The sequence below is a fragment of the Leptidea sinapis genome, chromosome Z (genome assembly GCF_905404315.1).
Source record: "Leptidea sinapis chromosome Z, ilLepSina1.1, whole genome shotgun sequence".
NCBI lineage: Eukaryota > Metazoa > Arthropoda > Insecta > Lepidoptera > Pieridae > Leptidea > Leptidea sinapis.
In genome coordinates this window covers 18,892,132-18,906,846 of record NC_066312.1, presented here as the reverse complement: position 1 = coordinate 18,906,846, position 14,715 = coordinate 18,892,132, and the positions used below count along the sequence as shown (strand labels likewise).

The following is a 14,715-nucleotide window of genomic DNA, read 5'->3' as shown; positions in this document are numbered from 1 at the left end:
CAGTTTCCGACGGCTGGCTGAAGTTACTAAGGGCAGCTTCCATCTTTTTACATAAAGGCCAGGGTTATCATTCCACATGCGCAGCAGCAGGACGGCAGTCTGAAGTTGCCATAGGGTAGCCTTCAACCACGCCTAGAATGTGTGTGCTGGAGTGGTAACTTCACTTTTTACTTTACCTATCATTAAATGACTCTCAAGCTTATTGTGAATCGTTAAACTCACTTTTTATAATATACATTGTTACTATTGTTTCAACTTCAAAACAAAACAATAATTACATCTGCGCACGTGGATAGAAAGGTGTTCCAAAATTTCAGTAACAATATGACATCATAAAAATATCACAATCCCTTTACAAAAGTATGGTTTCATTTGTTAAAAAATTACCTTTCATCATGTGAAATGCGTGTTTACCAGTGAAAAGCTGAGATTTATTTTTGTTGTTGAGATTAATGTTTAGTTAAGGATACAAGAATTCAGACTTGTTGTGTTTTTTCTTGTTTAATTAAAAGCTATCATGAATGAACACTTCCACTTTATTATAATATCATTGAATACCGTTTTCCATTTTGTAAAGCTTTGGAATATTGTTCAAGATTTCAGACTTAATTTATTTACTATTCTCAAATCAGGTACGGCGAATAAGAAAGTAAGTATAATATAAGTATTTTAAATATTTTTTTTTATAAAATAAGTTTTTTCAACTGATTTCCGAAGTTTGAAGTAAGGAAGAAGTTCTCGGTTATCTATAATCTTATTCAAAATTTGTATAGCTACGTATTTATACATTTATAATTTTGTAATATAAGACTACATCCTAGATTGCAGTTTCTATTTATAAATTAGAAAATGTTTTCTTGGCGTTCCTCTATTTCTCATCCGATTCTTCTTACTTCTTTCTGGCCTACCTAAAACATCGTATTTTATATTTTTCAGGGCCTGTGAAAATTATTGAATAAGACGATAAACATTTTCCATTAAACGTGCATATTTTTAGTGAGTAGTAAATTAAGATTTGATTTTATTTGGATGGAGAATTTTGATCGGTATCTCGTTTTTTTTTTTTCAATTATTTTTTGATGAGAACGAATCTACAGTTTTTAAAGCTGCGTGTTATTTAAAGGGTGATTAAAAAAAATCACAAACAACTTGTGATATATTAGGAGTGCACACATTCTTTTACTTTTCAATATCAACCCTTTGTGTAATCTTCCGTCAAGTCTTCCTCTAAATCATTAAGAAAATTTAAACATTTTTTTCTGTTTTATTATTTCGTCCTTATTCCATGCATTTAATAAGGCTATTAGCACATGTCTTATTTTTTTTATTTCCTTAGCTATGTTTTATTTCCCAAAAGATAAATGCCATTAAATATCATCATTTTCAATTTTTGTTCCAGAATAGTTTTGAAATACATTGTACATTATTTCTAGATTTGGTTTTTCAATTTCTTGCTATCCGAAAATAATAGTGTTATTTTTTCGCTTCTCGCTTCCAGCTTTCTAATTCTTTCCTACGTAGTTGTTAATTTTCTAATTTCAAGTTTACCATATGTTTTACCAGATAATCCAATTTTAGGTTTGCCATAATTATTTGTGACTGTTCTCTCATTTCGTATTTTATTATGTCATATAACATTTGAAACTGATCTTCCGTTGTAAAAGTACTTCGTCGATTTTCAGTATTACGTCAATTCATCAAAGCATTACATATTAAGTAAGTTTAATTATAATTTTTAATTTAGATAAGGCAGTACAAATGTAGCCATAAAATTATGTTCTGGTAATCATGTAAACAGGTCTATAAATTTTAAGCTTGAAAGTTTGGCCGGTTAAGTTAAATGAATAACCCGCTTCCGAATGCAATCGTACCGGTTCAACCGGTCCATACTATTTGGAGCTATATGGCGGCGTGTAATTTGCACTCATACATTAATAAATGCTTCATTTGAAATTATTCTAAAAATATGATTTGACTCACTTTTTAGAGACATAGTTGTGGCACTTAATTAGTTATTTTTATATTTCACAAAATGTATACCTCTTAGGCACACTACGTTCACTTTAACACTTTAAATAATAATTCTTGTGGAGCGTTGGCATATACGCCTTTATCCTTACAGCAACCAGCAAGGAATACTGACACTTACTTAAATAGGCGAAGAAAAAAGTTGCTTCGTTTTTATTTGTAAACCCAAGACGATATTTTTCAATGTTTATTTACATGTCATTGCAGGATCTCTATATACTGCCATTTTATTCTATGACTTTTTTCTATCTTGTATTTTAGACATTTAGTTTAGGCAGTGCTTGCTTGATATTAACGTGACACTGCCTATTTTCTGAGTGGATATTGCGTGACGTGTGTTGAAATTCTTGAATTTGCATTAAGTATGTGCGCGACAAATGGACGAATAACTCAATATCACGCCAACCGATTTCAATGATTCTTTTTTTATTTGAAAGGACGTAACTCAAGGGTAGTTTGATAAGACTAGAACTACATAACTAGTTATAGGTGAGATATGCTTGTGTCGTAACAGTTATAGGAGGCGAGAGCGGGGCTGCGGTAGGAGGACACGGATCTGTCAGGAGTTTATTAGAATGTTCTGTGCAGCAGACTGTATTGACTTACGTGGTCTCCATTCAAGGACTTTACTGCCCCAACGGCCATCTGTCTGTCGAGCTATGAGCCTTACCCACCGCCACTTCACTTTCGCGACCATTTGGGCTATGTCAGTGACTTTGGTTCTCCTACGGATCTCCTCATTTCTGATTCGATCTCACAGGGAACTCCGAGCATAGCCCTCTCCATTGCCCTCTAAACGACACTGAGCTTCCTCATAAGGCCCATAATTAGCGAGCACGTCTGCGTTCCGTATGTCATCCCTAGCAACAAAACCTTCGTCTTCAGACACTGTGGTATTTTGGGCGAGGTTTTACGGAGCTTCCCGAACGCTGCCTATCCGAGTTGGATTCGACAAGTCAACCTCTTTCCCGAAATTGGACCTGCCCAACTGGATTATTTGTCCAAGGTAGACGTACTCGTCAACAATTTCGAGAGTACAGTTCCCAACTGTTACGGGAGTAGGTGCGACATGGATATTAGACATATCTAATCTTCGTCTTGCCCATGTTCATTTTGAGACCTACTCCTTGAGAAGCTGTATTGAGGCCGTCAAGTATATGGCTTAAGTCTTCCACGGTCTCTGCCATGATTACGATATCGTCTGCGAATCGAAGGCTAGTGATATATTCGCCGTAGATATTTATGCTCAGCCTGTTCCAGTCCAAAAGATTAAAGACATCATCCAATGCAGGGGTGAACAGCTTTGGCGATATGACATCGCCTTGTCTGACTCCCAGCTGCACTCGAATAGGCTTCGAGAACTGATCCTGGAGATGGACTGACTTTCCATACAAACTTCCACGATTCGATATCTCTATAATCAATGTGGCACCTCTGAAGATATTAAAGCATCGCACAGTTCTCTATCGAATCAAAGGCTTTCTCGTAGTCCACGAACGCCAGGCATAGTGGCTGGTTATACTCCTCCGTCTTCTGTATAACCTGCGGCAGCGTATGTATGATATGGTCTATAGTGCTAAAGCCTTTTCGGAATCCGGCTTGTTCGGGAGGCTGGAAGTCGTCGAACCTGCGCACATGACGATTTGTGATAACCCTAGAAAACAGCCTAAATACATGCTTCAGAAGTGATATGCACCTAGTGTTCTTCAAAAGCGTTTTATATTTTTTTTTAAAGAATAGCACCACTACACCTCAGTGCCATGCTTGCGGCGTTTTGCCCTCGAGGATGATGGAATTGAATAGCTACTCGAGGATCTTAAGCACAGATGTACCTCTCTCAACTCTCAGAAGTTCGGCTGTAATACCATCATCATCCGGCGCCTTATTGTTTTTAAGCTATTTTAGGGCCATACTAATCTCGTACAGGCTGACCACTATAGGATATTTTCGGTTCTTCGGTATAGCGTCGGGTCAATTTGGCTCCTCGGCCTTCAGCCTTGTTGGTAACGGGTGCCCGTGCAGTCGTTTATAACTGTCCGTATAACTTCTTGACTTCCCTCTAAAGTTCGTGTTTAGACGAAACGACACTACCGTCATCGGTCTTCAGCTTCGTCAGTTAGCTCTGCCCCATAGACAAATCTCGTGCGAAAAATTTTTGAGCCTCTGTTACGCTCTATGGCCGCCTTCACACAATCTGTATTATCGCGGCGTATATCGCGAGTCCATGACATGGAGTTCTATTCAGGTGCCCATACTGGGAAGCATTGTTCGGGGACTGAAGGGTCATTTGGCGTCTTACATCCATCAATTTGAGGGTAGAGTCATTCGGTTCTTTTTGAACAGCTGGCCTTAAAGAACTTAGACTCTGCCGTATGAAAAGTTGCCTCAAACCTGTTATTATACTGGTCCAAGTCAACGCAGTCACCGAGGCATTCGAAGCGGTTTTGCAATTCAAGTTGAAAGTTTTCCGGGTTTTGGATCTGGATGGGTGCAGGTCGGAGCGTGGACTTCACCAGTCGAGACCGCTCCAGCTTTGAATTGAGACTCAATTTGCCACTTACTATGCGGTGATCACTCCCAGTTTTCACTGAGTTTATCACGGAGACATCATTGAATATATATGTCTTTTGGTCGAAATGTCGAAATTCAATCTCATTTTTGGTAGCACCATTGGGCCTGGTCCAATTCTATTTGCATTGTTCTGGCTTCATAAAGAAGGAGTTCATCATATAGAGATCCTACTTCTCCATTAACTCAGTCAGCATCTGGACTTGGGCGTTCCGATTTTCATAACCAAATTGCCCCACTCTCATCTCATCGCCGCTATGTTTGCCTAGTTTTCCGTTGAAGTATTACATGACGACGTTGGAGTGTGAATGGCTGTTGAGATGCCGACACGACCCTGGGACAGTTAGTCGCTCTACCGGAAGTAGAGCACGTGTCCGGAATATACGATTATCGAGACCTCGCCGTCTTCGGACCTCGGATAACACCACGAAATCCCATCGTAGTCTGTTCAAAGCTTACTCCAGCTCCTCCAACTTCTCGTCGGTCGTCCAGTGTCTTGACATTATATGTTGCCAGGGTCAATGGTGTTCGTTGGTGGTAGCGTTTGCGAACCCGGGGATTCTTAGCACTCCCTGGTCCTTCGCTTATGTGGCGGCTACTGTGGCCACCACGAGCGGGACCGCCGGGGACTGGCGGCCGTGACTTTATATGGTCTGTCGTGTTTTTTGGGGGGTTTTGCCGTAATCGCCACGCTTTGCAGTGTTGGCGATCGCAGTTGATGGTAGTGCTATCTCGGAAGTATGCTGCTGCCCATCCTCCATTCTATGTATCCCTTACTCGCCTCTTACTACACCCACGGCAGGAGATGAGATGGTGTTATTCTGGTGCGACACCACACGGTAAAAACTGCCTTATCTTATTTCAACGTTAACTTAGAAGTTTATTTTTTTCACAGGTTCGAGAGACTGAGTATATCATTTTAATTTCAACTCGATACCTCAACACGTTCCCGAAATAAAGGTTCTTGACATACAGACAGACGCACGGACGAACTGACGGAGGAACGGACACCATAGTGATCCGTTTTTTCCTTTTAAGAAATGGAACCCTAAAAAGATTCTATTACAATAGTATTTAAGAAGTAGGTACATATCTTATACGATGGTACGAAACCTTTCTTGTGCTAAACCAATTCACACTTAACCATTTTTTTTTATTGATGACGTAATCGACGGCATACATCAACTACCACTCTCATTTACTTACATAAAAAAACAGAAGTTAAATCTACATCAAGGTTTAATGATTATTTTTACGTACTATAACTATTTTATGTTATATTTTTAATTTTAAAATAACGTTTATTTTATATAAGTATTTAAAATTGTGTATATTAAGGTAAATGTTCCTCTGACTGAGCGAGACACAGTCTTTATCAATGTCCATAAAATCAATGCTCAACACGCAAACAGCAACAGTTCTCACTTCAAAAAGGAATGTCCACAATTTTGTCACAAATTTATATCTAAACTATTCTCAAGTCACCACATTACAAAACTTTAAAATGGCCTGTATCTATTATGTTCACAGGAAAGACTAAAGGAAGAGAAGCAATGAATGAATTTAGGTGCAACCTAGTTGAGTCAGGTTTTTATTTTAATATTTATTGGACAATCCCACGGCCACAACCACTCTGCCAAGAGTGAATGTCTGAGGAAGAGGAGTTCAGTATAAAATAGAGCTTAACATTTCAATTATCCTTTTACAAATAATCAAGCTGATCGGAGATGACTTGATGATTCAACCAGCCTATTAACTTACTCATGTATAACATACACTCCATCAGACCATCACTGCAGTTGGTTAATACCCATGTGATTGCGAATTGCTCTGATGAATAATTCAGAAGCTTCATTAGCACTTTGGTCAGAAAATCTGTCGTTCTGGTTGTTGCCTTCTTTGCTTACTGCTTAAGAAGTTGTTTTGATTTAACCACTGTATTCATTTTTAAATTATCTGTACATTATAGTACATCTTGTATAAGCTCTAAGTCAACTTTTAAAATGACCATCATGGTTCTATGTTAATAGATGCATAATAATTAATAATAATTAAATATAATAATCAGATAATTCTATGCATTTCGTGAGAATTTTGTTGTAATACTATATGGACAGGCAGATATTTTTCTAGTGCAAACAGAGATTTAATTGTACCTTTTAAGAGAAAAACATCAATACACAAACATTCAAATAATACCTACCAAGTATATAAGACATACTTTTTGTAATGCTATCAAAGAATATTATTATAAGATGCAAATATCTAATAAAAACTTTCCTTTCTTGGTGTATGTCCGTGCAGAATGGGATGTCGCTATGCCAACTTGATGGCTGACAGGCTTGCCCTGCATGTTTCAGTATGACAACTCTCTCTGTTATTCCTACTTAAACATTTTATTGAGATAAAACCTTTAGTTGCGAATGCAACGGGTACCTACTAGTTATATATATATACATTGAATGTATGCGTACATAATAGTGGTGCTTATATATAAATATTGATCAGATTGTAGGTCTTGTCATCATCATTTATAGCTTAATGTAATTTAATTTCCTCAATAAATTTGATTATTATTATATACAGGATATAAGTTGTATAAGTTCTGTTTGTTTTATGGTTATATATGACTAAATGTTAAAAAATTTGGAATATAAATAAATTTGGTCGTAATTCTCATATATATCCCAAATAGATCATGCAAATGGCAGCAAACAAAAAACATTATAAGTCACACATGTCATGTTGTTGTCAATTATTTGTATAATACTAAAAGGCCTCACAGATATTGTCCTGCTCAAACAATAGTTAATACCTAATTCTAAACAGACTTTTCTTTGTTTAGAATTAGTATAATTAGGGGATGTTAGTAATTTTTGGGTAAAATGTAAATAACCTAAAATATAAATATAAGTTAGCATATAATATATAAAATATGCTAACAATAAAAAAGTTTAATGAAAATCTAATAAAAACTAAACCATTCTCAGATCAACTGACTCATACTTATTACCTATTTAACATTAATTGAATTTGGACAATCATAAGATTTTATTAATTGTACTGTGCAAAATTTGTATAGTGGTTAATATACTATTCTATCAAAACTTATCTCTATGCAACCATTTCAACCATAATGAACTATTATTTTGACCACTCAATTGCAGTTAGCTGTTGTCAATACAACAGCCAACATTGATTTGTGCAAAATATAAAAATGAATCAATAGCATAAAAGTTTAGATGTGAGGAAAATCAAGTAAAATTACCTTGTACTTAATTAATTATATTTATTTACATTTACTTAGCATGATAAATTTAATTAGCATTTTCACAAGCATCTACCCACTCGTTGTAAACATCTATTGGTTCAGACAGCACATTTGTTGTAGTTTGGAAAAATTCTAGACACACCCGACATTCAACACGTGCAGAGAACTTTCCTCGAACGCTGTTGAAATAAATAATAGGAACTTTGTAAAAAAAAAAATATTAGAAATCTAGTAACTTAAATTTGAACAGTTATGATGGACAGTTTATTTTTAAGTAGGACTTTTAAATAGAAAAGAAGCTATTAAGGCTTTAACATTAAATAATTTTCAACACTATAAACTTTTTGTTAAAAGTAAAGAAAGTGACGAAATAACTTTGCTTACGTACATTCTTACTTCACAGGATTTTTCATGATTGCAGAATGGGCAGTTAAATTGTTCATCAAGTGGTTCTATTGCCTTTCGTTTTGGAGGCGGCTTTCTATTGGATTTGCGGCGTCCCATTTCTGAAAATATTATATTGTCCATTTTTATCTGTTTAATCATGAAGTATTAAGATTAAATCAAGAACGTGAGTCAAGAAGGTGCATTCATGATAAGCGTAGGTACTAGTAAAAGGAAAATGTTCAATATGCCTTTTATTACCTTTGACTCAATAGATATAAATTTTAAAACTTTCTCAGAGAAGGATGCAATTTTTTAACAACTATACTTTCTAAACTTTTAAAAGGACCTTAGAATGGCAGTACTAATCAGATGAGAGGAGTGAAGTAACTGACAACTGTATTCATTTTAAACTTAACAAAAATATAAGTAAAGTTGTAAGTACTCAATTTACAAGTAACTTAAAAAGTTGTAAGTTTTTAACTTCTAACTTGTGTTTTGTAGTACCTACTACCTAGGCTGCAAAGAGGATGTAAAATCTATAACTCACATGACAGTTGACAACAAGGCACTCTTGACAGTACCATTAACGCACATCAGCCTAGCAATCTCAAAAAGCGATTCACTCGATTGTCTGAATCGTGCAGCCATTGATAGATTGACAGGCTGCTTAGCGGGAACTCCAAACGTGGCGGTCGATTTAATTAGTTTTACTGTTATTCGTTAAAATATATTGTGTTAATATTACCAAAACTTATTTTAGTCAGTGTAAATAATTGTACATTTTGTTAATTATTAAAATGAATGAACCGGAGGACCCAGGTGGAACGCCGAAACGAACCAAAATTGTTCGAAAAAGAGGTGCGAAGGAATGTGGACCTGAAGAAGGCGGCGGTGAGGATGACTTTACTCCGTTTTTTAAGCCAGGTTATCTGAGACTTTATCCTGAACACTGTACAAATACAGACTTCAAGGTTTTTGTTGAAAGCCAGGACCAACAAGCTAAACTTGGAAATAAAAGCCCAGTTTACTTAAATCATATTTTTACTTCAGAGGTGAAAGGTGTGGTAGCTTTACATAGAGTCAATGCCAACAAAATTGCGGTTGTTTTCAAACAATACAACACTGCAAATAATTTCATAACAAATACTGACTTTTTAACAAAGCACAACTTGAAGGCGCATATTCCTGCAGCGCAGATAGAAAAAACTGGAATTATCCGATATGTGCCTACCAACATTTCGAACAAAGATTTATATACGAAACTGTCTTCGATCTATGAAATTATTTCAGTGAGAAGATTCATGAAAAAAGTCGGTCAAAGTACTGTAGGTCTTGAGACTGTCAGTATAACTTTCTTATCAAATGTTCTGCCCGACAACATCCAATATGACCTATTTTCGTTCCGGGTGTTTGAATATGTCCCGCCGTTGCAGCAATGCTTCCGGTGCTTCAAGTTCAACCATCCTGCGAAAATTTGCAATGGTAAACAGCGTTGCTCAATATGTGCTGGGGAGCATAATTTCAGAGACTGCGATAAAAAAGAGAACTTGTGTTGTGTCAATTGTAGTGGCCCTCACCTGGCCATTTCCAAATCTTGCCCAATTAAAATGAAGAAAATACTTGAAAAAAAGGGTAACATTACTTATGCCTCTGTGGCTAATACAATTAAGTCATCTGATTTTCCGTCTTTACCTGCACATTCGAGCAACATTGTTAAAACTCTACCATCAAGCCAAAATGTATATAAATTAAATAAAAATGTAAATAATGTAAAAAAACAGTACCTGAACCTAACTTGAACCAAACTCAACTTAAGGCTCAAATTGCAAACAATAAGAATATTCTGATGGCAATGGTCCAAACTTTAGTTGAATTGGGTAATAAAACAGATAATGAACCTGTGACTACACTGTTCATTAAAGACTTACTTTTAAAAAATTTGTCACATTAATGGACAGTACAGTACAGAACATACAGCAGTTATGTATAGCTCAGTACAATATTCAAAGTATACATAGGAAAAAACCCTTATTGTCTAAATTTTTAGCTGAACAAAATGTTGATATCTGTTTACTCAATGAAACCTGGCTGAAAGACAATCAACATTTTAAAATTTCAGGATATAATTCCCACTATCATAACGCCCGAAATGAGCATGGTGGAGTAGCAATTTTGATTAAACCATATTTTAAATATAATATTATTCAAACCAGATTTTACCAAGACATTCAGACTGTGGCATTATCATTATATGTAAGTGGTAACCAATTAACGATTTTATGTGTATACTGCCCTCCCTCGAATGGTAACTTCAGAATAAGTAAACTGCGTGATATAATTAGAGATTTGCCTAAACCAATATATGTGGCTGGAGATTTCAACGCTCACCATGTGGCATTTGGGTGTATGACCACGAAAAGTCGGGGTCATCAGTTATACGATTTAATTGATGAATTTGATCTATGTGTCCTTAACAATGGTAGCTTCACTACTATGAATTATCCTAACCGAAATCCATCCGCTATTGATGTCAGCTTTTGTAGTGCTCCAATCACTCCACTATGCGAATGGTGGGTGCATGATGATTGTATGGGGAGCTATCATTTTCCTACGCTTACTCGTGTTTTATTGTCCGTTGATAGATACCAAATTAATCCTCCCATTGAAAAATTCTTATACAACAAGACAGACTGGACGAAATACAATGAGCTGTCGATAACTGCTTTTTATAATTTTGAAGTTAATAATGAGAATCCATTACAGTCATATGACGAATTTATCAAAAGGCTTGATACACTTAAGAGGGATACTGTGCCAAAGTTTGTCAAAGCAAATAACTATCGTTGTAAACCTCCAGCACCTTGGTGGAGTAACACATGTGAACAGAGTGTTATTAAAACTTATGAAGCTTTAAAACTGTACAGAAGGGACCCAACCATTGATAATTACATTAATTACAAAAGAATTGATGCTGTTAAGAAAAAGACTATTTCAGAACATAAGCGCAATGGTTGGGCGAACATCTGTAATAATTTTAACAGAACTACACCTGTTAGTATTATTTGGAAATACATCAAGTTATTTAAACGAATAAAATGCAATAACAGAACATATAATGACGAATTTGTTGTCCCTCTCTTAGAAAAATTATCCCAAAATGGATGTAGGGTTATTGATAATCTAGAAAGTTATTTTCAAATTAATAATAGCCTTCAGAAGTCCAGTTTCCTCATAGAACCCTTTACTTGGAGTGAGTTTTGTACAAGTTTACAATCCAGACGAAACACAACCCCTGGTTTAGATGATTGTCCATACATTTTGATCAAAAACCTAAATGAGTCCGTTCAAAAGAAACTATTAGCTAATCTTAATGCTCTTTGGCACTTAAAGAAAATTCCTAAATCTTGGAAAACACAGTGTGTAATCCCTCTACTTAAGCTTGACAAGCCACCTGAAGATCCTAACTCATATCGTCCCATATCATTGTCATCTTGTGTTGGGAAGCTTAATGAAAACATGATAAAGATGCGTCTTGAGTATTATGTAGAGGTGAACAACATCATTCCACATGTTCAATATGGCTTCCGGAGAGGCCGAAGTTGTGCTGACAGCTTCATCTCTCTCTTGTCAGATCTGAAATATGCCAAAAAAAATAATAAGTCCAGTGTTTGTGTTTTTCTGGATGTTCAAGGTGCGTTTGATAATGTAGACCCTGGCATTTTGGTTCAAGTTCTTTCTGACATTGGTATACCAGGCATACTTTGCCATTGGTTATTTAATTTTTTAACAGATAGAATTTTGTATGTAAGGCATAATAATATTCTCCATGGTCCAAGAAGGGTCTCCAAAGGTACAATGCAGGGGGCTACATTATCTCCATTGCTGTACAATGTATATACAAGTCAAATTCTTAATTTTGTAAATATAGAAGGTGTAAATATTTTACAATTTGCAGATGATCTTGTACTATATTGTACAGACCATAATGTTGATAGAGCTGTAAATAGTATAAATAATGCTTTAGATCAATTGTACATATATTATAATGACAGGTTGGCTCTACAGATTAACCCCAACAAAAGCAAGGCCATGATTTTTAGTAAAGACTTTCCCTCTAATGGCATACTCTACAATAATCATTCAATTTCAGTTGTACCTAATCATAAATTCCTGGGTGTTGTCATTGATAACAAACTTTGTTTTGATTTACACATCAATCACATTATAACTAATTCTCTTAAGGGCTTAAATATTATAAGATGTTTAGCTGGTGTGACTTGGGGTGCAGACCCCAAAGTTTTAAGTATGCTATATAAATCTATAGTCAGAAGCCACTTCGACTACAGTTGTTTAGCCTATTCAAATAGTAGTTGTGTAAAAAAACTAGACATAATTCAAAACAAAGCTCTGCGAATTATTTCTGGGGCTATGTGTTCAACTCCCATACGAGCTATGGAAGTTGAAACCAAAATAATGCCACTGTGTCTTAGAAGACTTCTGCTAATAGAAAGATATTTACTAAAGCTGTTATCTGGTAATGATAATGTTCTCAAAAAAATAGTACCTTTTCCTGTACAATGCTTGGCTCAGCAGACTTCGGGAGGTGATCTTTTACAAGGTTATTTCCCAGTTCTACCTCTCATTGTACTGCAAATGAATGAAGATTTTAAAAATGTAATTAAACAATCAAAGTGGACATGCTACTCATACCCATATTCCTCTATTATATTTGAGACCAATATTGTTACTAAAAAAATTTTTAATAATTGTGAATTATTAAGTTTTCTTTCCAACAATAACTACTATACTTTGTATACAGATGGTAGCAAAAGTGAGCTCTTTGTGCGCAGTGCTGTTTATGATCCCCAATCCAAGTTTGGTCAAAGTTTTCTTCTGGACCCTAAGTGCAGTGTTTTCACTGCAGAGGTATATGCGGCCCTCGAGGCCCTGAAGTGGATTGCATGTATAAATAGTTTTAATAATTTTTTAATTTTAACAGACAGTTTAAGTATGGTCCAAAGTTTAACCAATCTCAGATTTGACTTTAAAAAAAACTATATATTGTATAATATAAAAAAATTGTTATTTAGTTATGCACAAAAGGGCATAAAGGTCTCTTTCATGTGGATTCCATCACATAGGGGCATAACAGGAAATGAGACAGTAGATAAGATTGCACGTGATGGAACCAACATGTTGGATGTTAGCTCCATAGTAAAAGTACCTTTGACCGACTGCTATCAATCTATTGACAACCAGGTCAATAGTTTATGGGTCGAATTTTGGAAACAAGACCAAGAACAGAAGGGTAAATGGTATGGAAATATTCAAGCAAACTTACCTGTGGCACCATGGTATAACAAATTGAAAATGGCCAATCGGGACTTTATTACGACTATAAACAGACTGCGTTTTGGTCACTCCACCGTCCCGGCCCACCTGGCTCGGTTGGGCCTAAAGGTCATAAAGGTCAAAGGACAGGCCATAAACTCCAAAAAAAAAAAAAAAAAAAGATAGATTGACAGATGACAGCTATAATCTTGTAAAATACGGAGATAACTTAAGTCCACCACGTTATAAGCAACTCTTCGCTTTCAAACATAGCTGGATTATACTTCGTGGACAATCGCAATCAGTCAATGACATTTTATACTTAAGGACAATTCACGTCATACAGAAATATAGCCAAAATATGGCAAATGCCACAAATTACACCATATTAAGCTTCGACACCTCTATATATTTCTGTGTTTAATACAGTTGTTTAAGATATTATGGGATAATAGGCAGCAATCTAAACATTTTTTCAGTTTAAACTACTTTACCGATCGATTCCAAAAACTAACTCTTAACATCAAAAAAACACGTCGATCGCCACCAAGCCGCTTTAAATCGATTGATTCATTCGTGAGTTATCGTTCACGAAAGAAAACCGAAAACAGGAATTATTTCGAAAGAATTAAAACTCATTTGACAATTTAAAAATAGTCTTTTATCAAAAACTTTTACCAGATATTTGAGCTCGTAGAGCTTAAAAACATAGGAAAGCTAATTCTTTAAGACAACAGAGCTCAAAACAGCTCAAATTATATTTTAGAGCTCGAAGAGATCAAAATCGTTATAAGTACAATATGAAGCGTTTAGGTATGGAATTAGCGGGAAGTTGCAGGGATGTCTTTAGGGGTCAACGGTTTTCCTTCTTTTTTTTAGGAGCTCTGAGAATGATGATTAGCCATATTGTATTTTATGCACAAGAAGTCACAGCCGGTGATTGTGAACAACTTATAAGAACGTAAACAATTACAAACAAGTGCTATTTACGCAGTCTCACACACGTATCGTGACCTACTGATAATTGATACTTCTTTACACCGCAAATCTGTAAAAGCTAATCTTTTTCAGCTTTTCCGTGGTTAAGAATTTTACAAACCAAATAAGTCGAGTGTTATTCAAAGATTTTT

At 35.6% G+C, this 14,715-nt stretch overlaps 1 protein-coding gene across 3 annotated transcripts; it reads right to left on the bottom strand.

Annotated features, from left to right (window-relative positions):
- Positions 1-7,865: 7,865 nt before the first annotated feature.
- LOC126978449 (transcription elongation factor 1 homolog) lies at positions 7,866-8,765 on the bottom strand. Of its 3 annotated transcripts, none has more exons than XM_050827245.1 (3): positions 8,513-8,765; positions 8,256-8,373; positions 7,866-8,046 (listed from the first exon to the last, which is right to left on the bottom strand). In XM_050827245.1, exons 2-3 carry the CDS (start codon positions 8,369-8,371, stop codon positions 7,914-7,916), a joined length of 249 nt encoding a protein of 82 aa, XP_050683202.1. In that variant the 5' UTR covers positions 8,372-8,373; positions 8,513-8,765; the 3' UTR covers positions 7,866-7,913. The 3 variants fall into 3 exon arrangements, with proteins under 3 accessions (XP_050683202.1, XP_050683203.1, XP_050683204.1); XM_050827246.1 differs by having other exon boundaries at positions 8,584-8,765; XM_050827247.1 differs by having other exon boundaries at positions 8,601-8,765.
- Positions 8,766-14,715: the final 5,950 nt, after the last annotated feature.

Coding starts and splice junctions, on each gene's coding strand:
- LOC126978449 (XM_050827245.1), bottom strand. CDS start 8,371: ATGGGACGCCGCAAATCCAATAGAAAGCCGCCTCCAAAACGAAAGGCA. Junction 8,047..8,255: donor AAATCCTGTGAAGTAAGAAT/GTACGTAAGCAA, acceptor TTATTTCAACAG/CGTTCGAGGAAAGTTCTCTG.